General features: G+C 34.3%; 4 protein-coding genes and 1 non-coding gene across 7 annotated transcripts; 3 read left to right on the plus strand and 2 right to left on the minus strand.

The window, feature by feature from the left end:
• Positions 1 to 1,078: 1,078 nt before the first annotated feature.
• TRNAA-AGC lies at positions 1,079 to 1,151 on the minus strand. Its single transcript has one exon. It is a non-coding gene; the product is annotated as a tRNA-Ala (tRNA).
• Positions 1,152 to 1,531: 380 nt separating this feature from the next.
• On the minus strand, positions 1,532 to 2,701 carry LOC122587923 (zinc finger protein ZAT5-like). Its single transcript, XM_043760077.1, has one exon. The coding sequence runs from the start codon at positions 2,699 to 2,701 to the stop codon at positions 1,556 to 1,558; it is 1,146 nt and encodes a 381-aa protein (XP_043616012.1). The 3' UTR covers positions 1,532 to 1,555.
• Positions 2,702 to 4,650: 1,949 nt separating this feature from the next.
• On the plus strand, positions 4,651 to 9,707 carry LOC122588698 (UDP-N-acetylglucosamine transferase subunit ALG14 homolog). The gene is made up of 6 exons (XM_043760867.1): positions 4,651 to 4,755; positions 5,525 to 5,721; positions 5,957 to 6,096; positions 8,127 to 8,273; positions 8,375 to 8,434; positions 9,148 to 9,707. Exons 2-6 carry the CDS (start codon positions 5,574 to 5,576, stop codon positions 9,322 to 9,324), a joined length of 672 nt encoding a protein of 223 aa, XP_043616802.1. The 5' UTR covers positions 4,651 to 4,755; positions 5,525 to 5,573; the 3' UTR covers positions 9,325 to 9,707.
• A 597-nt stretch (positions 9,708 to 10,304) lies between these two features.
• LOC122589562 (pentatricopeptide repeat-containing protein At3g09040, mitochondrial) lies at positions 10,305 to 14,722 on the plus strand. Of its 3 annotated transcripts, XM_043761863.1 has the most exons (5): positions 10,305 to 13,384; positions 13,460 to 13,572; positions 13,699 to 13,811; positions 14,057 to 14,137; positions 14,215 to 14,722. In XM_043761863.1, the coding sequence occupies exon 1, from the start codon at positions 10,338 to 10,340 to the stop codon at positions 13,254 to 13,256; it is 2,919 nt and encodes a 972-aa protein (XP_043617798.1). In that variant the 5' UTR covers positions 10,305 to 10,337; the 3' UTR covers positions 13,257 to 13,384; positions 13,460 to 13,572; positions 13,699 to 13,811; positions 14,057 to 14,137; positions 14,215 to 14,722. The 3 variants fall into 3 exon arrangements, with proteins under 3 accessions (XP_043617798.1, XP_043617797.1, XP_043617799.1); XM_043761862.1 differs by lacking the exon at positions 14,057 to 14,137 and having other exon boundaries at positions 14,201 to 14,722; XM_043761864.1 differs by lacking the exon at positions 14,057 to 14,137 and having other exon boundaries at positions 13,703 to 13,811; positions 14,201 to 14,722.
• A 1,711-nt stretch (positions 14,723 to 16,433) lies between these two features.
• On the plus strand, positions 16,434 to 21,396 carry LOC122587180 (cyclin-L1-1). Its single transcript, XM_043759274.1, has 9 exons — positions 16,434 to 16,639; positions 17,550 to 17,713; positions 17,876 to 17,957; positions 18,055 to 18,195; positions 18,281 to 18,450; positions 18,675 to 18,948; positions 19,649 to 20,042; positions 21,020 to 21,055; positions 21,158 to 21,396. The coding sequence occupies exons 2-9, from the start codon at positions 17,562 to 17,564 to the stop codon at positions 21,211 to 21,213; spliced, it is 1,305 nt and encodes a 434-aa protein (XP_043615209.1). The 5' UTR covers positions 16,434 to 16,639; positions 17,550 to 17,561; the 3' UTR covers positions 21,214 to 21,396.
• Positions 21,397 to 21,588: the final 192 nt, after the last annotated feature.

The following is a 21,588-nucleotide window of genomic DNA, read 5'->3' on the forward strand; positions in this document are numbered from 1 at the left end:
GGGGTATACAAGTGAATAAGAGATGGCTTGCGGCTACTAAAAAACTATCCAAAACTTATTAAAGGGATGACTTTTTTTTTTCTTTTAAGATATGCGTTTTTCTGATTTTTCTGGGTTTTCTTGAGTTTGTTTTTTAGAGACAGAATCAGATTTGAAGATATGTAGATGAGAGAGAACCAGATTTGAAAATAATGGTGAACCATGTACAATTGTATAAGTTTGTGGGTTAATATATACCAATAAAAAAAGTATAATGGGTAACTATGTACAAACTGGAAAGTATGTTAGGTATCCCGTGATTAATCCCTTAGAAGAAATGCTATATCACTGATTTCATATAGGATTAGAGTTCGTAGTTAGAATCTAGGTGCTTTAGATGAAAATTTTTAGAGTTGATTGATCCATTGAGTAGGCAGAAAGTAGATATCGATTGCTTTCAAGTGACAAAATGGAAGGGGAAAATACGAGACATGAACGACTACAAACACTAGTAGTCGGCGACAGAATCGTCTCTTAAGAGAGTATGAGTAATTATGAGTTTCTAGGATATAAAAAGAATAAATTAGGATTTAGAGAATTAGAGGTGTTACACATGTTATAAAACTAATATATTTATAATGTTTTTTAAGTTGACATTTGTAATATAAACTTAAGTGTTTTCCAAAATTTTAGTAAAATACTGATAAATAACACAATAAACACTTCTGAAAGTTCTATGTTTTCCCTCTTTATACATTGTTATTATTCAAGACAAATCACTATTGGGGAACATTTTCTATAAAATTGGTGCATCCAAATATGTGATTAATGATATGAGTCAATACATCTAACATATATTGCCTGCTTTGGTGTCCTCCATATACTTCCCGACTTTGTTCTTATAACGTGTTCATACACTGGTTCAAAACGAACATAACACTTCAGAGAACTTTGGGCTTTTGTGTATTTACTTTTTGGGCTTTTGTATATTTTCGTCTCCATCTTGAGGTCTCCATTAGGCCCATTAGCGCAAGGTAAGCATATTAAACCCATTTGGAGAACTTTGCCTATTAAAAAATAAATATTAAAAAAAGAGGTATGGAGATGCGGGGTATCGATCCCCGTACCTCTCGCATGCTAAGCGAGCGCTCTACCATCTGAGCTACATCCCCTCTTGCTGTTCAATTTATGAAGACGGTTCTTTCAAGTTAGATAATTTATTACTTTACCAAGTGCTTCAATTATTTTAGTAAGCAATCCGTCTCTATGTTTATAACAAATCACTAAACCGTTATATATCCAATATATGTTAAAGAAAAACACAAAAAGAGAAAAGATATATAACAACAAAATTCAACATTCATTATACATAGTTTCGATATATGATGGAGTATATAATACATACAGGACAACAAATTAATTAATTACTCCTACTGTGTATTTAAATGTGTTCGGCAGTAGTGTATGATCGATCGATGATTGAATCTATATATATATCTACCTTTACAAGTCACTTTAACTTATAAATAAATGTAATTAAGAATCAGAGATTTTGGTGAATGCTATACATTTCCCTTTAGTAGTGACAATCCACCAATGTTGGGGTGGTGGACAATTGAACAACCGGTTGTTCTTCCTTCTCGTTATTCTCCATTGTCGGTGGTGGCAATGCAAAGACGGTCTGTTGTTGTTGAAGGTCACTATCGGCCGCTACGGTGGTTTCTCGTGGTGCAGGAAGGTTAAGATCCAAACCTAGACATAATGCATCATCACCATTTTTCGAATTTAAATCATAGACCTCCGCATTTGTAACCATACCAAATGGGATCAATGACAACATAGTATTGTTTGTGCTTTTGTTAATGTTGTTGTTGATGGTTGTAGTGTTGTTGATGTTCTTTCCCCTATTTCCGCCATTAGCTACCCTATGTCTCCTCATATGACCACCCAATGCTTGCCCTGAATTGAATTCGGTACCACAAATCGAGCATTCATGAAGCTTGGACGACGATTTTATCGTGTTTCCAATGAACGAAGAAACACGGTTATTTAATTGAGAATGGGGATAATTTGTCATAGATGTATAATTGTTATTCCTTGATGGGAATTCAAATTGTAATGGTGGTGGTGGTGGCTCATTGTTGTTGTTGTCAATAACCATCTTGTATGGTTGCGGTCTTCTTATGTCGACGTCATTATTTTTAGGTTTTCTGTGGCTGGCTCGATGGCCTCCAAGAGCTTGAAACGAAGGAAAGGTCCGGCTACATGTCTTGCACTCGTAAACATAAACTCCGCCGCTTGAAGGAGACTCTATGTATTTTTTGCTATTAAACTTGGTAACTCCTCCATCATAATTATCATCTTTGTTTCTTTTCGATGTAAAAAGGTCTAATGAATGGCCTTTTGAGAGAAGGATCAAGGATTCCGCGGTGTCTTCATCTTCCGTTGTGGTGCTACCATCAGGAAAACCAGATGAAGACACCGGGGAATAATACGTTAAATCATTATTATCAATATTGTTGGATGATGAAAATGTGAAAAGAATCGGAGATTGTGGCCTTTGACGTTTGGTACGTTTGCCTTTAGCCACAATATTGTTGGTAATGTCTTTAGGACCCGGACCACTATCATGATCACCATTATAATCAACAGGCACACCGCCATCAGCGGCCTCGCCGGTGACCGTTATCATTGTAGTGGTTTGTTCTACGGCAGCCTCCATATATGGCTGGCTAGGTTTATGATATAACAACCCCAATAATCAATCACCATGCAAGATAGAAAAATTTGTGGAGAGAAAATATAGGATTGAAAAGAAGTAAATATACAAGTAGTAAAGGTGGTGCATATGTATTTATATATTCTTATGCATGTGATCAATGTAAGTGGGAGATAGAGAGATATAAGTGGTGAAGAGTGGATGGAACATAAAATTTGAAAAATAAAAGGCCAAATCTTTTCTATAATTTATAATCTTTCTGTGTCTAGATTTTTATTTGGGCACAAAATAAAATGGGGTTAATTATGACCTTTAATATCATTTGGTGGCAACTTTTGGTAATAACATGTTAAAAAAATAGAAGAATTACTCGTTAGAAAAGTTTGAAACTATATCTTCATCCACGTATCAATTTTTATTACTATTCGTTTAAAACTTTAAATATTTTTTCTTAATTTCAACGTTTTTTAATTAAATATAATAAGATAAATTAGTTTAGCTAAGTTTTAGTTACAAATTGACTTCATATTTTCATTGGGATTTTTATTTTCATATATATATATATATATATATATTATAACTAGATTTTTTATTTGCACCATATGCGGTGGCTGAATTGATACAATAAAACTTTTAAGATTAACATTCATAATCAATAAAGTTTATAGTAAACAACTTAACATTTATATACAATAAAATATATGTAAAAATAATTGAACGTATTAGAAAACCTTATAATCAAATCTTTTCTTGTAGTCGGATCCTTAAAAAAATCTGCATCGAACTAAAGATGGTAATCTTAATGTATATATACAGTTATTATGTTAGAATAACGACGTTAATCTAATTACAAGGCTATCTTTAATAATTACATACAGTATTTTACAAGGCGTTACTCGTTAAATGAAGGTGTTACCCGTTAAAATGAAAAATATCATACCGTTACATTACATTGTGTGTTCTCCTTTTGATTAGTTATCTTATACTCTTTCTACAAGTTTTTCCTTTTGGGAAATGCAATATTTTTTTAAAGGTGAATTTTGCTGGAAACTTCGTGTCGTGATTCGACAATGGAAGGTCTAGCATACGTTGTTTTAATCAGATCTGCGTTAGAGAGCTCCCTAACAGTAGAAATGTCTATTTTAAATACCTGATAGGGGGCCCTTTACTAATCTGTCCGAAGACACGACGATTTATAAGGGTAAACCCTGTCCTCTCAGACTTGAATCTGGGTATACCCACGCCAAACCCTCATAAATGAACTTCCTATATCTTTCCTAAGGCTTGAACACAAGACCTCTTAAATAAGAGATGACATTTCAACCATTAAGCTAATGATCAATGACCAAATTGAGAAGAAAATATGAGAATAAAAATGCGATATTTTGGTATTATAAAATTCTATCAATTAGGTAAATTTATTAATTAACACTAACATTTAAAATTGAGAAGAAAAATGCTATATATTTTGGTATTTTAAAATTCTATCAATTGGGTAAGGAAGACGATCCACACATTATTGTATTGTACAATTAATAAATACTTAAAACATATTTGGTGATATTAAGTTGAAAAGTTAATATAAAGTAGAAATGATCACCTATTCCATAAATAACATTAGTTTTGTATTTTTGTTTAGGAAAATGCTAAACATAATAAATGTTATTTTTCTATTAAAAACTCACTTTTAAATTTTATTGTAACGGTATAACTGTCAAAACCTGTTAGAAAAATGCTAAAAGAAAATAGGATTGGTATCTTATTGGTTGCTAGAGTTGTTAATCTTAACCCTTAAATTAAAGAGTGATTTAAAGATAATCTTTTATCTTTTTATCTTTTGAATCTTAAGATCAAAATATTTTCAAAAGTTAAAAACAATTTTAAAGTACTCCATAAAAAAAATTGAGTTTAAGAAAATACGACTACCTAAAACGCTGACTGATTTGTAAACTCCATTGGGTGGCTTTGAAGTCAACTTTAAGACACCAATCCGTATTCAAATAGAAGATGTTTAATTTAGGGTTTCTGATGATGGAACTCCTTTCTAATTAATTAAGGTACCCATCCCCAATTTTATTTTAATTTCCTTATATTTTACAACAATAAAATATTTATCATAATTTTATTAGCATAGAATCTATATAGATCAACAGCTAGTATTACCGTTGTTATTCATAATTTTGTAATTTTAGACTTCAATTTTCAAGTTGCAAATTAGGTGTTCGATCAAATGCCTCAATGAAGTCTGCACCTTGATAAAATTTTTTTTAACTTGAGAGCTGAAAGTGTTCATAGTTCATTCTTATTTTTATCATGTTGTATGCTCACTGATCGAATATATATAGAAATTTATATCTATTTTAATTTGTAATTTGGAGGGCAAAAGCAAAATTCTAAAATGAAACCTTTTTGATTAGCCTTTTGACATATTAATATGTTGTCTATTTTTTTTTTTTTTTAAAATATTTTATAACAAAGTTATCTTTCGAACTTTTGTGATGCAGAATCTTTAACATAATTGATGTAGTCAGTTTTTCAATTGATAAATCATTCGATCATTATAAACGCGGCATTATTCTATGTGCGACAGAAATGTCTGAGAAAAAATTAGCTTCGTTTTCTTATACATGGTTAAGACTTTTTAAGGGCAAGTATATATGACTTTACATAATCAGGGGGCCAAAAATTGTAGCTTTAGCAGCTTAATCTTCGAGACACCATTGGGATATGACATTGCTCAATTAGTTTTGGAAAAATGTGATATTCTATGAACCTTTGATGCGAGTATTTTTCAATATTCCTTAACTATTAATTTATGTGATGCAGGTAATATACTTGTACAAGTAAGCAAGTCTAGCAGATTGCCTATCCGAAAATGCTGCAGTTTTTCGCAATTTTTGTCGTTCTTGTGATTACTACCACGCTACTTGTGGTTCGTATTCTGTATGTTATATTTCAGAGTAGCAAACCGATCCCTAAAACTTCTCAGAAGCATTTGAGTACCCTTGTTGTTTTGGGTTCAGGTGCGCTTTCAAATGTATAACTGCTCTTGCTCCTACATAAATGAAACATACAATCTGACTCGTTTTAAGCTCATCATTCTTATGGATTCATAACATTTTTCCGGTTCCTTAAATTGATTAAGTAGGCAATGGTTATTTTCAAAATTCAAACTTTATCATATTCTTTTTAAGATGGAGACAGTTTTTTTGTTCGAATATACTTTTGATTCATATCAAATTTTTGGTTTTGTTGTAGGTGGGCACACGGCTGAAATGATTAATTTGTTATCTGTTATGGAAAAAGATCGATTTGCTCCAAGATTCTATGTTGCTGCAGCAACTGACAATATGAGTCTTCAGAAGGCACGTGTTTTTGAGGAAACTTTGAATAATAAGGTATGCAAGAAGTATGAAATGGCCTGTGATTATTGTTTAGGTGATGCATTGAAGTTTTGCTCAAGATAACTGAAAACTTTAGATTGCCTTCTACATGTATCTACAATATTAGCTGTCCCTTTCCTTTTCGTTGTACTAGATGAATTATCCTTCCTTTAGGCTATAGCCAGTTTACCCGACTCTATTTTGCCTGACTGAGTCCTATGTTATCAATTTCGGTGGTCTACCGGTGGTATACCAGATTTTGGATGGTTGACACAATTTCGGTTTCATATACCGGTTTCGTTTTCGTTTCTGGGAAAACCGGTGGTATTGACCGAAATTTGACCTTTTCTATTTCGGTATTTTCGGTGGTTTTACCGTTTTTTTTTTTGGGCCTAATTTAATAACATTCAGGTTCTTTTTTTCTTTTTTATGGCCCATTATCAATTAAACACGTGAGTAAAGAAACCCACCCAAATAAAACAACCTAAACCTAATCTCTTAACAAAAAAAAGCCACGATCAAATTTTACAATCAAGCAACAGAGTGAGTGAGTGACTGACAACCGCGGGGGCTTCAAGCATTCAGGATTCTGCTTTTTCGTTTCATGTAGGCATTCTATTTTCTGTTTTCTGCTTTCAGAATTCTGTTTTCTGTTTTCTGCTTTTAGAAATCTGTTTTCAGTTTTCTGTTTTCAGAATTCTGTATTCTGTTTTCTGCTTTCTGAAGTCTGTATTTCAGTAATTTGAATTCTGTTTTCAGCAATCTGAATATGTTTTCTGTTTTTCAGCAATCTGTTTTGTGTTTACAGCAATCTGTTTTCTGTTTCAGTGCTTCAGCACTTCCCGGTTTCATCTTTTTCTTATTATTTATGTATATACATCTATATATATATAATTATATATAATAATATAATATTAATAATATTAATTACCGGAATACCACCGAAATACCATCCGAAATACCGAAATTTTGTATACCGGTCCTTGAACGAAACACCGAAATACCAGTTCTTAACTACTTAGACTGAGTCAAGTCACAGATTGAACTTACTCTTGGTCTGACCTGGATAAAGTTTACATTGACCTTTTCTTAGTTTAGAGTATGTATTAGAAATTAAAGATCTGAGTTCTTTTGTATCTAACCCTTACCATTGTTACAACACACATACATTTTGGATATGATTGTTAAGAAATACTGGATAGTCTTTTGTATTCATCTATCCTTTTCTTCAAACAACTAGTTGACAAGCACAACGGGAACACCTTAAAGGGGCCAACATCTAAACTATCATTACATTTTCACTCATTTGTAAAACAATTTATCAAGCATTTTATATCTTGGCAATTCTTTGGTCAAATTTTTTTCTTGCATGAGTTAGTTTGTGTTATGATCTGGTTTGTTTAGAAAAATATTTTGTTGTGCTGTTTTCTGTGTGTCATTCTTAATATCTGGTTTAATGTGCTTCCATATATAGGATATGATTCTGTTTCTATCTTTTATATTTATGAATAGTATTAACTATCTTTAGCCCTCTGTTGCTGATGGGAACACTTTATGCTACACTTCCTGTCAATCTATTTGGTTCTCAGCCTCTCACAGATACACAAACAGCAAATCCCTTTAGCATACATTCTGGCACACTGCATTGTAAAATTGCAACATTTCCAGCTTTATTATTCCAAACAGCAACATTGTCTTTATCATGCTGCACTTGTTAAATACCACTTAACTCTGCTGCAACCAAATTCCATTTCTGTATTTCTGTACTTCAGTATGAGAGACATTAATTCACTGTTTAATGCTGCTTTTACATTCTACTGGATGACTCAAATTCATATAGGTAATTGGTTCCTCAAGTGGAGGCCAGAACTTTGGTTTTCATGATTCTTGTGTTTAGGTTTTATATTAAAGTTATGCTTCTTTTTATATTTTCTTGCAGTCAATATTTCTGGAATTTAGCTTCTCTCATTTACATAAATGACAATTCCTGTTTGTTTTCTGACTAACTCGAACCATGGCTTAAAATGGGGTACCTACTCGTGCAGACAAGTCTGCAAGGGCAAGATTCTGTACAGTTTATGCAAATATATCGAAGCCGTGAAGTGGGTCAGTCATATATCACCTCTGTTGGGACAACTTTATATGCTTTAAGTCATGCTTTGTTGCTCATGGTGAAAATCAGACCTGAAGTGGTACCGTCTTTCTTTACATTAGTACCCTACTACAAATAATGTTATTTCGTTCTTTTGTTGTCTTTGTAGACTTTTGATGACATCTCATTTTTTATATGCAGATTATATGCAACGGTCCTGGGACTTGTATTCCCATATGTGCCATCGCATCTGTTTTCAAGGTTTGATTACCTAAACCTTATATTACTTCTCTCTTCAGCCCATGAAAAGTTTCATAACTTCTCTTTTGGCATGTCCTATTAAACGTGTACTTTTAAAAGAATATATATTTGATGTTAAGTTACATTTTGCCCATTACAACAATTGAAAATTATTTGATAATATTGATTATGGTCGCCAAGATTTATTTAATCTATATTTTAGATTAATAGATAGTCAACTAACTGCCAAAAAGTTCCCTTAAACTGTTCGCCATGTCTTATATTATGCTTAGAGGACACTTACGCCAAAGCATCTTATTTCGAAAGCAGCGAGCGCTCGAGCAGTTATGACAAACAATTCCAAACTTTTGCCATTTTGACCCCTTTACTAATATAGGTTTAATTTTGGGTCGTTTTTCTACTTCAAATTGCTTGAAAGTTGCCAAAGGCTATTTTTAATGCTTACAACCTCCTAGATTATTATATACAAAGATTTTGATTTTGAATGTCTTCTTCTGTAAGCATACACGATGGACTCATAATTTTTTTTTAAAGAAATGGTCAAAAATGTGTTAGCTTATCATCTTAACCTGCCGGGCCACTTAACCTGTACTGAAATTGCTTTGCTTCAACCCGTATTTGTTTTGCCCATTACTGGAATCTGTTCATTTTGCCATCTTCTATTTGTGTTTTGTTTTTGCTGACCCTTTTGATGACGCTGTGTGCAACTTCAGGTTTTGGGAATCAGATGGTCGTATATTTTCTATGTGGAGAGTATTGCAAGAGTCCAAAGACTATCATTGAGTGGATTGCTTCTTTACAGATTACGCATGGCTGATCAGTTATTTGTGCAGTGGCCGCAACTACAAAAACAATATCCCCGAGCTTGTTATGTGGGCCGCCTTATGTAGTTAGAATATAGGTTCGACTCCATCTTTACACATGCCATTTTCCCATCTGTTTTCAAAGTTCTATGGCGGCAGATTGGGCTTTGAATTTAGTTGGCAAGTTTTTACTAAGTTACTCGACGAAGTTGAAGCTGGTAAAGGAAATATTACTTACATCAGAGGATGGCTATCGCTGCAAGATTTTATGAAATCGTCTGATGTAACAAATTGTACTTTGAATAGATGCCTGAATCTATAGATATGCATGGTTAATAACCTTTACAAAAGTTATATTGTAACTCATAAACCAAACTCAGAAGGTTATATATGAATGGGTCACATCCTTCACAAAATTGATACTTCAGTAGTTTATGTAGCCAAATTAGTAAAAGAATTATTTTATCTTATTGTGCTTCATTTGCTTTATATTTGTGAAAGTTTAGAATTGTTCGGGGAAATTTCATTTTCCGCCGAGTAAAAACTCAATAGCTAAATTGTCATCTGAATTAAAAAAAAAGAAAGAAAGAAATTGCTTATTGTCACCTTTTGGGTTCTGAGTCCCAGTACCTTGGTTAATCTCTAAGTAGAAAGATTGCTTCCATTTTTCTACTTAAATGGTAGAAAAGACCTTTAAACTTTGCATGGGATGATGATCCAACCTTGTCATCTGATTGATATCTTAAATTTGGCTGTTTGGATTAGCTTATTTTCTTCTTTATTATTTTATTTAAGAGGGGTATATATGAAATTAACTCTTACTCGTATTTAAAAGTTATTGTTATTACTCTATCATAACTTACAATTACTCCATAAAAATAATATATTATGTTTTTTACATCAGTCTCTAATATCTACAGAGTGTCAGAGTTCAATAGCTACTCGTTTTTGATAATTTTTTAAAAATTTGTAATAGATTTTGTCAACATCATTATGGTTTTTTAATTGTTAATTTACTTACCAAAGTTCAAAATATTTTCTTTGTAAATAGCTTGGAAATAAAAAAAATATTGAGACTCAAATTCTTAAACCCAAATACAATGCTGAGTCGTCACCACCAAGTATCATCACAAATAATCAAACTGACCAAATCCAAGCCAACTTTTTGCACTGCAATTCTGCAGCCCCCCCACATATTGACCCTTGAACAACAAGAAGCCGCATACGCCCATCTTCTAAAACTATGTCTGCAACACTGCAAACAAATTCAATCCCGCCGACTGTTCGACGAAATGCCTCAAAGAGGCAGACAAGCAGTATACCTTATACACGCCCAAAGTATAACACATGGGTTTGAATCCAATGGCAAACTTGGCAATGCCATTGTCGATTTACACGCTAAATGTGGCAACTTGGCCTTTGCTCAACAAGCTTTCAACAGGTTGGAACACCAGGGTACACTTTCTTGGAACTCAATATTGTCAATGTACTCGAGACATGGGATGTTGGAACATGTTGTGCAGCTGTTTTGCTCTATGCAGGCGGTTTCTGGGGTGTCGCCGAATCAGTTTACGTATGCTATAGTTTTGTCGGTTTGTGCAAGGTTGACGGATATTGTGTTGGGTAGAATGGTGCATTGTGTTGTTATGAAAACGGGGTTTGTTTGTGATTCGTTTTGTGTTGGATCACTAGTTGACTTGTATGCAAAATGTGGTTTTGTTGATGAGGCGTTTAAGATATTTGATGGGTCGGTGTATAGAGATACAGTTTTATGGACAGCGATGATTGCTGGTTATGTTCAAGGTGGTTTTCCTGATAAGGCAATACAATTGTTTAAAGATATGTTGAGACTGAGATATGTACCTGACCAAGTAGCATTTGTGACTGTTATAACTGCGTGTGTTGAATCAGGACGTTTTGATGATGCCCGTTGTTTGTTTGACCAAATGTGTAATCCGAATGTTGTGGCTTGGAATGTCATGATTTCAGGGCATGCTCGGTATGGTTTTTATAATATTGCTATTGATTATTTTCAGCGTATGATTAGTTCTGGGGTTAAACCAACAAGGCCATCTCTAGGAAGTGTTTTGAGTGCCATTGCAAGTACGTTTGATCTTGATGGCGGTTCACAAGTTCATGCTCAAGCAACTAAACTAGGGCTGGGTTCCAACGTTTACGTCGGAAGTTCTTTAGTTAATATGTATGCAAAGTGTCAAGAAATGAGTTTCGCAAGGAGTATCTTTGACACACTAGACGAGAAAAACATTGTTTTATGGAACACCATGCTTGGAGGTTATGCACAAAATAGAAATGCTGATGAAGTAATTTATTTATTTGTAAATATGAGACATTTTGGATTCGTACCTGACGAATTCACTTACACAAGCGTTTTGAGCGCGTCTGCATATCTGAAAAGTGTCGAAATGGGGAAGCAATTACACTCACTTGCTATCAAAAACAAATTCAGCATGAACTTATTTGTTGGAAATGCATTGGTATATATGTATGCAAAATCCAGTTCTCTAGAGGATGCTAGAAAACAGTTTAGCATGATAGAGAATCGAGATAATGTTTCTTGGAATGCAATAATTGTCGGGTTGGTGCAGGAAGAAGAAGAAAATGAAGCTTTTAGCATGTTTCAAAGGATGAGATTAGCCGTGATCACCCCTGATGAGGTATGCTTTGCTAGTATGCTGAGTGCTTGTGCAAATATCCAATCTCTAGCTAAAGGAAAACAGTTGCATTCCCTCTCAATCAAATTTAATATGGAAACCAGCCTTTATGCTGGAAGCTCTCTTGTTGATATGTATTCTAAGTGTGGGGTCATTACAGATGCACAGAAAATTTTCAGTTCCATGCCGGAGAAAAGTATAACTTCTTTTAACGCTTTGATCCATGGGTACGTTCAAAATTCAATTACGTTAGCCATTAGTCTGTTTATGGCTATGCCATCTCAAGGATTAAATCCATCACTAGTCACATTAGCAATCTTACTCGATGGCTGCAACGAGCCTTCCAAATTGAATCTTGGAAGGCAAATTCACAATTTAGTAATTAAATACGGTTTCTCATATGATGATGAGTTCTTGGCGGTATCTCTTTCGGGAATGTATTTTAGCTCGCGCGTCCCACGGGATGCAATGGTTGTCTTCTCTGAATTGCCAAAATCTAAAAGTACAGTTTTGTGGACCGCTGTTTTATCAGGACTTGCTCAAAATGATTGTAGTGAGAAGGCATTGGAAATATACCAACAAATGAGGAGAAACAATTCAATGCCAGATCAAGCCACATTTGTTAGCATTCTTAAAGCATGCGCAGCCTTAGCATCTCTACAAGAAGGCCCTGTAATTCACTCACTTATTTTCCACACAGGTTTTGACTCAGATGAGTTGACTTGCAGTGGTCTTGTGGACATGTATGCTAAGTGCGGGGACGTTGCAAGTTCCTCACAAGTGTTTAAGGAAATACTTAACAAAAAAGACGTTATTATATGGAACTCAATGATAGTTGGTTATGGAAAAAACGGGTTTGCTGAGAATGCACTACAAGTCTTCAATGAAATGAAGGAGTCAAATGTTATGCCTGATGACATAACATTTCTTGGAGTACTCACCGCTTGTAGTCATGCAGGAAAAGTCACTGAAGGACGTTCTATATTCGATTCTATGATAAATCAATACAAGATTCAACCACGTATGGATCATATTTCATGTATGGTTGATCTTCTTGGGAGGTGGGGTTATCTCAAGGAGGCTGAGGAATTTATCAACAAATTAGAATTTATACCAAATGCTATGCTTTGGACTACCTTCCTAGGGGCATGTAGAGTACACGGTGATGAAAGAAGAGGAAAACGTGCGAGTGAAGAACTTTCAAAGTTGGAGCCCGAAAGTTCAGCTTCTTTTGTGTTGCTATCTAATATATATGCAGCTTCAGGGCATTGGGACCGAGCAAACTTCGTCAGAATGGAAATGAAAGAGAAGAAGATTCAAAAGCATCCTGGATGTAGTTGGAGATAAGGGTGATTGGTGAGTCAACTGAGTTCTTTTGTTGTTATGGGAATTTGAACAGTAATCGTAATTACTGCTTGCTTCTTGCTGAAACGTCCTATTGGCAGTTGGAGCATTCCTATATTTTGCTGTTTCCGGTAGGCACAAATGACAAATACTCTGTCATAAGATCAACAAATCATGTTTTTAATTGTTTTTGTGATATATTACAGATCTTCCTGAAGAAAGAGTGAGGTGCAAGGCACTCCTATTTGCGGAAGGATGCATATGATTAGCATTATTATGTTACAGTCATGGTGCACTTCCGTATTGGAATTATATCGAGGTTTTATTCAGCTTAGTTTACAATAAGATGCACTATGTATAAATATTCTTTGAAGCATTGCTGCAACTACTGCTCTTGAAGAACAAATTTGATGTTTGTTGCACTAATGCCACGAATTTTTTGTAGTCAGTTGCGATTCTGAAGATTTAAGAAGATGAAAAACATGCTTTGGCTGCAGCAAGCTAGTTGTGGTATCAAAGCCACATGCTGTATGCCTGTATCTGATATTCTGATATGAGGTGCATAATTATTAACCACTTCCTCTTTTTTTTTTCTTTTATTTTATTATTTTCTTTTATTTTATTTGCATTCCCCCTCGTGTGCAAAGAATCCTTTATATCCGTCTTTGTTAAGCAAGTAGATTATTTAGATTCATTACAGTGAATCATGTACTATGTTTAACTGTTAGTGATTTGACTGTTCTGCAAGAAATACCTAATATAGTCTCTTTTTTGTGGTCATCTTATGGGCACTTTCTTAACAGTTTTCAGTCCTTCAATGAAGGTTGAAGAACATCCTTTGTGCACCTAGTTTTCAGTTCCTTCATTTTCATTTTATTCCGAAGGTTTGGTTTTTCTATAGTTCTTCGCTATATAAAGCTTACAGTTTGAGTTCTGATTTGATACAGATAATTTTTTACAGAGAGTTGCTGCTAAGTGTGTTTGGCTTGTTTCAAAGCTCGAGAAAGACCACAAGAGGTGAGGCATTACCCAAGTGTGGAAGGGAGAATCTACCTAGACAGCTTTTGGATACCTTTCCAAAGGTGTCTATCAATTTTACCTGCAACTTACTTACAGATTTTTATTTTTTACTTTTTGAGGTAACTGGGGAATTTAGACCGTGCCAACGTGGCTTACTTGGCAGTAAAATCTGGGGCTGCACGTATACCTAGCGAATGCATGGAACCTGGAAAACGACCAGCCCTCTATGAATCTGGATTACTAGCTAGGCTTGGAACCTCTTTTGAGGACTCCCAAGCCCTTAGCCCTGGGCCAGCCTCTTAGGGTTCATTAGTTCTAATTAATTCTAGAAGTATCTTTGGGATTCTCTTTCATTTAAAGAAAGCGTTATATGCTTATGTCGATATAATACCCTTTCTACAGAAAAATTTGAAGATAAATTTGATTAGATCTGAAAGTCATTTACTGAAGGAGATGAGTTCATGACTTCATCTGCCATGTTTACCATCCTCATAAAGTATATTAAACTACCATAACACCCTTGAGGCTTGAGACACTCCTAGATTTAAGAAACTAAGAATGTAATCTTACAAATGACGGGTATGAAAATTGGTCCCTTTTACCTGAAAAGTCAAATTCTCTCTTCACATTTTGCATAAACTAAAGGAGATGGTGTTTGTTGTGTTGGTCAGCTTGTGTACTGATTTATGTTTGCGGCTCAAGAGTTTCGTTGTGGCCTTTTGAGTTGTACACTTGTACATGCTGCCGATTTACAACTGCCTGAAAACTGACTGTTTTTTACTGGACAAACGGTTATTGGGGTGTTCTAGCTTAACTATACACTCTACCTTTGGCACAATATTTAGCAGTATGCAAAGAAGGCGGTCCGTTTACAATGTCTAATTGTTTCATAATCCCAACCCATTTCCCTAAATAGCTAGACAACAGCTATGTCACTACATACTCTTCCCCATGTTTCATTATTCATATTATGAATGAACCATGAAAAATGTGAGGGAATATGTTAGTGCCTCCAAGACGGATACTAGTAGTTGATAGCAGAATTACTCGTTTAAACCATCTGATCAAGAGCAAGAGCAGTAAAAGATAACTAGTGTTCACATTGATGATTGATGGTATATTGCATATTTTATTTGTATTCAATCTGATTACCAAAAAGAATGTTAAGCTAGCGATTGGTTGTAGCAGATCAAAGCTTTAGGTGACAGGCAAATAACTGAATAAGTCGACAAATTTGACTGTGGGGAGCTCTAACATTGCTATGGTTTTGTACCTAAATACGTGGTGGCATTCAAAATTAAGGCGTGTGTCCATCCATGAATTTGAACACCATGGTCGTGATGATAATTCGGTTCTTAATTTTATAAGAGAAATGTTAGAGTTACACACCATACATATTAAAGTTTATAAAAATATATGACATGTGACATAGATCAATGAATAAAAAGAGATAAAGAAGAGAGTAGAAAATGTATTGATTTGATTGGTGTAATATATGTTTGGAGGTTTTAGGTAAAATAAAACAAATATTATAGTAAAATAAATAAAATAATAGGTTTCTTATAACTGAAAATCACCGTGCATCATGAAAATAACCGTGCATCATGAAAATCATCGTGCATCAATTTAACCATGATCTATCGGTCAAGATTTTGTTTTATTTGTTTTACTTTAATATTTGTTTTACAATATTCAACCCCTATGTCTGTAAGTTTTTATTTGTAGGTTAATATAAATGTAATCATTGTAAAAGTGGTAGTAGAAATATTTTAGAAGATAAAGATTTAAGGTGTAAAGCTAGTTTATTAAGTAATAAAAGCGCAGGATTCATTGAAAGTAAATTAGTTATTTTTAAATTTTTTTAATAACTTTTCAGTAAGATGATATAATTTTTATAATAAGTAAAGTTAAAACTTCTATAACCTTTTATAAAACATATTAACTTCTCTTAAAAGTCATAAAGAAATTATATAAAATATCATTAACGATTAAATTATCCTATCAGTCATTTATCTAAATAAGATAACATGTAATTGGGTAAAACCTTACCCCGGGATTCCTTTTAAATCCAAACTATGTAAAGGTGAACCATAAACATTTTATTTCTTAATTAAATTCTTCTAAATTTCCCATAGAGTTCAAAAATAAGTTGGCCAAACGCCCTCCCCAAAATAAAAATATTTGTTTTCCCAAATCACATTCTTTCCTTCCCACCGATTCCACATCAGAAAATCCCCTGAGCCGTTTACGGCGGTGTCGACGACTTTCCGTCCAACCATTAGGATTCTCTCCTGCTGTTTTTTTCTCTTCTTCTAAAATCCCAAATTAGGGTTTGAATTCTGAAAGAAGAAAACAATATCAAGTTGGTAAGTTACTAAATTCAGCTCTTCTGATTATTTATTTTACTCTTACTTATATTTATATTTTCGCTTCGTAAACCCTAGTTGTTACTTATTGTGTTAATTTTCCATTGTTTTTGATTTCGTTAACATACTTATTGTTTGAGTTTTGAAATATCAACTATAGGGTTGTTAGCTTACTTAGGTATGTCACTTTGTAGCCCTAGGGTTCACTACGTTCCGTTTAAACCCGAATCAAAACCTAAATATAATCCAGATTTTGGTTTATGTATTTGCTTCAGTTTGGCGAGAAAGAAAATCCGCTAAATGAATATTTATATATGTATACAATAAAGAGTGGGATTGCTCTTGAAACATGTTGATAGGTTTCAAATTGATTAAGACGGTATCAGTGTTCAGTGGTTAACCGATTCTCCAATCAACTAGGTAAAGATAGTTAGGATTTAAAAATAGTTTACGAGAAGCGAAAGGTAAATAAAAATCTAATTGAGTATTCAATCGAGAGATGGATTACTTAGGGATAATGGTTATTTTCATTCAACGTAAAGGAATTACCAAAGAATTTTTTAGACACATAGCACATGGCTCAAGGGATGTCTTTTCGGTAAATTTTTCAGATGAATTTCACTTTAGCATCGTGGATTTCTAGTTTCATCGTAACTTAAATTTTGGTAAATAAAAAAAATGGATAGCTTACTGTCAGTGATTGTACAAAGATTAGCAGAGGTCTGTTTTCTCCAAGAATGAAGCAGGGATATTTATAGATTGTTATCGTTTTACTATATGTTAGAATACAACAAAAGTGTTTTACACTGGTCGTATAAATATTATTTATCTTTTATATGAAAGTTGACATCTTTGGTATATGTCGTTAAGACTGTTCTGATTCTGCACTCTGGTTTGTTCTTTGTAACAGTCTTCGGCAACTATGATTTACACTGCTATAGATACGTTCTATCTAACGGATGAAGAACTTCAGAACACACCTTCTCGAAAAGATGGAATAGATGAAGCCACTGAAACGACACTTAGAATTTATGGCTGTGATCTTATCCAAGAAAGTGGCATTTTACTTAAAGCGTATCCTTTTGGCAATCTTTATATTGTGTTTTCGAGTTCCATTCAATCTTATTCAGAAATATATCACACACCATTTGCTTAATCTAATCACATTGATGCTGACGTTGCTATGCTACCAGAATAGTTGTATTGTAAAATACCTTAACTATTTTAACCAAACAGACCACAGCAAGTAATGGCCACCGGGCAGGTTTTATTCCATCGATTCTACTGCAAGAAGTCATTTGTTCGTTTCAATGTTAAGGTTTGTTACTTCTTTCTATAGAGAGATTAATTACTGTTTATTCATTTAAATATGTTTACGGCTTGAATATTTAATTGACATTTACAATTATTCTCAGAGAGTTGCTGCTAGCTGCGTCTGGCTTGCCTCAAAGCTCGAGGAAAACCCTATGAGAGCAAGGCATGTCCTAAATGTTTTTCATAGAATGGAATGTAGAAGGGAAAATCTACCCATAGAACATTTGGATGCCTTTTCAAAGGTATGTAATTAATTCTATCTGCACTTGTCCTAGAACTTTCTTTAGTTGAAGCGGGGCTTTTTGTGATTATGTTGAAGTTTTACAGAAATACTCAGACTTGAAGATGGATTTGATTAGGTCAGAAAGACATTTACTAAAGGAGATGGGCTTTATCTGCCATGTTGAACATCCTCATAAATTTATTTCAAATTATCTTGCCACCCTTGAGACACCGCCGGAGTTGAGACAAGAAGCTTGGAATCTAGCAAACGACAGGTATGAAACTATGAATTTTTGGTCCTTCCTGAGTGCTTAGTCATTTTTAAATTTCTACACATATTATAACTAGATTAGGTTGTAGTACCAAATGATGAACTAAGAACTTGAAAAGCTACCTGTTTGATCTGAAGAGTCGAATTGTTTCCTTTCCCTATTCTATTTAATGAAAGTCAAGTTCTGTGCTTTTTTGTGCTTATCATCTTTAGATTTCTTTCAAACAGTTTGCGTACAACTTTATGTGTGCGGTTCAAGAGTGCAGTTGTGGCGTGTGGAGTTGTATATGCTGCTGCTCGCAGATTCCATGTTCCCCTGCCAGAAAATCCCCCATGGTGGAAAGCATTTGATGCTGACAAGATGGGTATAGATGAAGTTTGTAGAGTTCTAGCTCACTTATACACTCTACCCAAGGCACAATATATACCTGTATGCAAAGAAGGTGGTTCATTTACAGTGTCTAATAGGTCATGGGATTCACCATCCCAACAACCCCCCAAGGTACATCTCTCTCTGTTTTCACTCTTTGTGTGGTTTTCTCTGAGGTTGTATCGTGAAGGTGGCAATATCAACCCATTTACTTATAAATGGGTCGATTTTGGTTGTGTCACAAGGGCAATTAAAAGTCACCCAAATCTATCTCAGTATTTTTATTTCCTACAGCTTTCTAAATTATTTAATTCAAAGGTTATCTGTTTATGGTTAGCATGTGTATGGGTATCTTAGGACCAAAATTTGGACTTCATACGCATAACTTCAAACCTTTTGTTTTTGCTTTTCTTCGAGGGGAGCGGGGGTGGAATAAATTTTTTCCCATGAAAACCCATATAACTCTACATTTACAAACAGAACAACATTATAAACAATCATATCGTTTACCTCTTCACTTTTTCTTTCAGTTTCAAACCCATAGTCATTAGTCAATACCCCAATTACTAACCAAACACCTCCTTGTATTATCAATGTGATGCTATTATCACACAATGGGTATTCACACATTAATTTTATATATATTTTTATGAAGATTGGGCTAAAAGTGTTTGCAGATTAAGCATCAAGCTGACCCATACTAATTTTCTATTTTGAGTTTTTGACACGCTATGCAACCCTCAGGACCACCCTTATTAATAATTGTAGTTTCCTTTCTATTCCTGTATTATATGTTGCAGCATGATTTAGTTTTGTACGTTACATGTTCCAGGATGGTCCGCAAAGTGTCCCTCCAATGCCTGACGATACAAACATTAGCAAGGCATCTCCAACAGCTGTTAATCCGGACTCCAAAGATGCTCTGGTGAAAACAGCGATTGGTAATATGAAAGATACCACAAAGAGTGATGACGATAGTCAGGGCATTCCTATTGAGGGAGATGTTAAAGATGAGCCTGTCTCAAAAAACAAAGAATATAGAACAGATACCAACATCGAACGATCAAGGAATAAGGAACGGGAAAGAGAAAGAGATAGATACAAGGGTCGTGATCGTGAACGAGGGAGAGATTCTGACAGGGAAAGGAAGCGCGATGATGTCGAGAGAGACCGAGAAAAGGTAAAAGGTAGGAGACACAGGTCAAAGGACCGAGCAAAGGATTCAGGTTAGCTGTCACTTACTCATCTAATTTTATTCCTTTAGGCAAAACACATGCTATAAGTAAACCGTTTCCTAAGCAAAAGCTGATAACAGCCTTGAAGTCGAAGTACATAAATAGGTTTGCTGTACTCCAATAGATGCCTAACTAAAAGGCGACAAAACGATTTGGTTTATGATCCATTGATCTTACTGAATCGCTTTGATAGTGAGCAAATTGTGAGTATTGCTTGTGCACCATCGTTAAGAGACCATATTGACTATTTTGTGGCTTGTCAATATCATAAACGCCGTTGGATTATAGTATATGCCAGTTTACTAGAATCTTATGGACTTATCTGATGTCAACAAAACTTTGTTAATGATATTCGGGTAGCAAGTATATTAGTAAAGTTGCAAGTATGGGCGGGTTTGATAATGAGCCAAAACTGGCAACGTTTGTGTATTGTATGGGTTGCCGATTAAAAGTATTATATTTATAAGTTTTTTGTTTAAAATATCGTTACACTCTGTAGAATATATATTATTTTAATGGTAATATGTTTTTTGATTAAAATACACTTGAGGCGACAGCTTGGACATTTGGCTCGTTTAACTGTTCCTTTTCAGCTATTTTTCTTATTTACCTGTTCATAACCTGCATCAACCCATATGTTACTATAAGGGTTTAAATTGCCAATTATATTGTTCGATTAAAAAGTTTACCAGACGGAATCTGCAATTCTTTGGTACCACCTAAGCAACCATAACAGTGGGTCAATATGTAATAACAGAACAATAGTATCTTTGAAACTGCAGTTTTCACAGAACATGCTAACATGTACCATCTAAGTTTTTACATTTCTATCAAGTTTTCTCAAAGATAAATACATCTAGTTTGAAGTTCCATAGAGTAGGGTCACATAACTTTGTTATTATATTATTTTTTTGTGTCAAGCATAACTTTGTTATCTGATGTAATAAAAACTGGTTTTAAATCTGCAGGATATGCTGAAAAAACGAAACACCATTCTTCGCGAGGTACATAATCGGAAAATTTCTTTCATTATTCTCTTAACTGTATATAAATTTACTCCCAGATGTTAGAAATAGCAGTAATATCTACATTCATGTTCTGTTCAGATCGCTCATACTCTTCAAGGGAGAAGGATCGCCACAGACATCATTCGTATGGCTAATATCTACTGGAAGAGGCTCAGATAGAATTGTATTTGTTCTGTTCACATCACTTCCATTTATGAAGCATTATGAAGGTTGACATTCACCTGCCTGATGCTTCAATAATGTGAAGCTTATTGACATTTTCACACTTAATGACCTAGTTTGTGTTAGATTCTTTTTTAAAAAAAGAGCTTGAACAATTTGCTGTATCATATATAACACCAACTTATCCTAGATTTATACTGCAACATATTTGTATTATAATTGTCAAGTGTCTTTAGCCCGGCTCAAAATTTCTTTTACAAGTTTGTTTAGTTTGTTGTGCTATGTTCTTCTGATCCAGCGTCCAGAGAACCGCGCAAAGAAGGTTTTATGGTTTTACCTAATAATAA

Source organism: Erigeron canadensis, chromosome 2, assembly GCF_010389155.1.
Source record: "Erigeron canadensis isolate Cc75 chromosome 2, C_canadensis_v1, whole genome shotgun sequence".
Taxonomy (NCBI): domain Eukaryota; kingdom Viridiplantae; phylum Streptophyta; class Magnoliopsida; order Asterales; family Asteraceae; genus Erigeron; species Erigeron canadensis.

Bases quoted from the DNA above. Each gene is read 5' to 3' on its own strand.
- LOC122587923 (XM_043760077.1), bottom strand. From the start codon at position 2,701: ATGGAGGCTGCCGTAGAACAAACCACTACAATGATAACGGTCACCGGC.
- LOC122588698 (XM_043760867.1), top strand. From the start codon at position 5,574: ATGCTGCAGTTTTTCGCAATTTTTGTCGTTCTTGTGATTACTACCACG. The intron at 5,722-5,956 runs GTGCGCTTTCAA...GTTTTGTTGTAG, and splicing joins CCTTGTTGTTTTGGGTTCAG to GTGGGCACACGGCTGAAATG. The intron at 6,097-8,126 runs GTATGCAAGAAG...CTACTCGTGCAG, and splicing joins AGGAAACTTTGAATAATAAG to ACAAGTCTGCAAGGGCAAGA.
- LOC122589562 (XM_043761863.1), top strand. From the start codon at position 10,338: ATGCTGAGTCGTCACCACCAAGTATCATCACAAATAATCAAACTGACC.
- LOC122587180 (XM_043759274.1), top strand. From the start codon at position 17,562: ATGATTTACACTGCTATAGATACGTTCTATCTAACGGATGAAGAACTT. The intron at 18,196-18,280 runs GTATGTAATTAA...GAAGTTTTACAG, and splicing joins ATTTGGATGCCTTTTCAAAG to AAATACTCAGACTTGAAGAT. The intron at 21,056-21,157 runs GTACATAATCGG...TGTTCTGTTCAG, and splicing joins GAAACACCATTCTTCGCGAG to ATCGCTCATACTCTTCAAGG.